This window comes from Cornus florida, unplaced genomic scaffold (genome assembly GCF_030987335.1).
Source record: "Cornus florida cultivar Cherokee Brave unplaced genomic scaffold, ASM3098733v1 CherokeeBrave_3.0.0_Hap2_Chr09, whole genome shotgun sequence".
Lineage (NCBI taxonomy): Eukaryota > Viridiplantae > Streptophyta > Magnoliopsida > Cornales > Cornaceae > Cornus > Cornus florida.
This window is the reverse complement of record NW_026775579.1, coordinates 19,997,338-19,999,898: the sequence shown is the minus strand read 5'-3', so window position 1 is coordinate 19,999,898 and position 2,561 is coordinate 19,997,338. Positions and strand designations below refer to the sequence as shown.

Below are 2,561 nucleotides of genomic sequence, written 5' to 3'. Positions count from 1 at the left end.
ACGCCCTCAGGTTTGGGTTTAGAGCAACCAACAATGAGGCGGAATATGAAGCACTCCTGGTAGGCCTCAGGATGGCTAAAGCCCTAGAAGTTGAGCGACTAATAGCGTATACTGATTCTCAACTAATAACTAGACAAGTCCAGGGGGAATATGAAGCAAAGGATGAGAAGATGAAGACCTATCTGCATAAGATAGAAGATATCAAAGGCTTCTTTAAGAAGTTTTCCATTCAAGCAGACGCCTTAGCCTGATTAGCAACCGCAGCAGAGGAGGATAAAGCTATACCTATGGAACATTTGGATGAGCCTAGCATAGTTTGGGATTGGCCACAGAAAATACACGAGGTGATCCAAGGTATGGAATAGGCAGAACCCATTATCAGGTACATAGAGAATGAAAAGCTACCCCAGGATCGCATGGAAGCACGAAAGATCAGGATGCGTGCGGCAAAATATTGCCTCATTAAAGGGGTTCTCTACAAGAAGGGATTTTCTTTACCCTACTTGCATTGTGTCTCTATAGATGAGGCGAATTACATTCTAAAGGATATACATGAAGGCCTTTGTGGAAACCATGCTGGGGGCAGATCACTAGCGCATAAAGCTATCCGACAAGGATACTTTTGGCCTACTATGAGGAAAGATGCCCTTGAGTTTGTGAAGAAATGTGACAAGTGCCAGAGATTCGCAATGTCCCGAAACGACCAGCAGAAGAGTTAACCCTCTTACAGGGCCGTGGCCTTTTGCCTAATGGGGGACGGACCTCATCGGCCCCTTACCCCAAGGGAAGGGATAAACTAAATACGCAATTGTGGCTATCGATTATTTCACCAAATGGGTGAAGGCTGAGCCGTTAGCTCATATTGGAGCGAATGAAGTAAAAAAGTTTTTCTGGAAGACAATAATCTGCAGGTCCGGAGCACCAAGGGTAATTGTGACCGATAATGGGAAGCAATTTGAAAGTGAGCAATTCCTTGATTTTTGTAATGAACTTGGGGTCAAAGTTCATTTCTCTTCTCCTGCCCATCCCCAAGCCAAAGGGCAAGTTGAGGTCACAAATAGGACAATACTAAAGATGATCAAGACACGCCTAGAAAAGGCCAAGGGCTTATGGCGTGAACAACTACCCGGAGTTTTATGGGCCTATCGCACTACCGTAAGAACCCCCACTGGGGAGACCCCTTTTGGGTTAGCTTTTGGAAGTGAAGTTGTGATCCCTGTAGAAATAAAGTTTGCTACCTTCAGAACCAAGTATTTTGAACCTCAACAGAACGAGATGGAACTACAGTTAAACTTGGACTTGATAGAAAAAAAAGAGAGCAGACCCAAATCAAGGTTGCAGCTTACCAACGGATGGTATCCAAGTATTACAACGCCCGGGTCAAGCTAAGGAGGTTCGAGCCAGGGGACCTGGTGCTTCGTGAGGTTACCCCGGCTACTATGGTGAAGGGGGAAGGAAAGTTAGCTCCCAACTGGGAGGGCCCCTATCGAGTAACCCAGTGCAACAGACTGGGGGCATATTAGTTAGAGACACTTGGTGGGAGCCAATTTCTCCACCCATGGAATGCAGAACATTTGAGGAAATATTACCAGTAGGTACAGGCTATGTCTTATTATCTCACTTTTAAAAGTGATAGTATGTTTTTAGCTTCAATAAAGCAGACCAATGTTTAATGGATACTGATGCTCGACTATCGAATATTGTTTTCGATAAGTCTTTAATAAAATTCGTATTTATTTCACGTGTTTCTACTACTGATTACGTTATTACTGAATTTAATAAGTCACGAAAGGACTAGTAAAGCATTAAGTCCATTTCTTTATTAAAAGAAATATTCCCTTACTAAAGGGATGAGCTGGGTGAAGCTCGTAAAAAGACATTCCTTCAGAAGAAGGATAGGCTGAGTGAAGCCTGAAAAAGTAAAAGAAATTTTACATACGGAAGTAACGAGTATGAAGCAATATCATGAAAGACAAAATGTCAAAAGAAAAACAACTATTCTCTGAGTTGAGAGATGTCAAAAGAAGAGAAACTATTCTCTAAGTTGAGAGATATTCTGAACAGTTCTAAGGGATCGACATGCTAAAAAAAAAAAAAAAAACCTAATATATATATATATATATATGACTATTACTATGGAGTTCAATCTTCCTCTTCACTCTCTGCTAGAATATCATACATAGAAAAATCTGTGTCTGGACGATCTTTGCTGACAAGAGCTTTAAACTGGTCAAAACCATCACAGCAAGCCTTGGCTATGAGCACCTTGAACTCGTTAGAATTTTTAAAGCACTCGACGGCAGCTAACTACTCAAGTTCCAGCTTATCGAAGTATTCTTTGGTAAGTCTCACTTTCTCATCTTGAAAGTTTAATTTCGCATTAGCCAAGTCATCTTCTTTATTTTTAAGCATAGAAGTAACATCTTCGTATTTAGCCTTGAGGGAAGCCATCTCTAGGGAAAGCTTTTCATATTCTTTTGCAATAACAACAGAGTATGTAGTGCCCTATAAATCAATACATAAATAAATAAATAGTGGCAAATAGTTGAAAAAGAAAGAGA

At 41.0% G+C, this 2,561-nt stretch overlaps 1 protein-coding gene across 1 annotated transcript; it reads left to right on the top strand.

Moving 5' to 3' along the window:
- The first annotated feature begins 416 nt into the window (after positions 1–416).
- Positions 417–1,389, top strand: LOC132272402 (uncharacterized). Its single transcript, XM_059773560.1, has 2 exons — positions 417–691; positions 912–1,389. Exons 1-2 carry the CDS (start codon positions 417–419, stop codon positions 1,387–1,389), a joined length of 753 nt encoding a protein of 250 aa, XP_059629543.1.
- Positions 1,390–2,561: the final 1,172 nt, after the last annotated feature.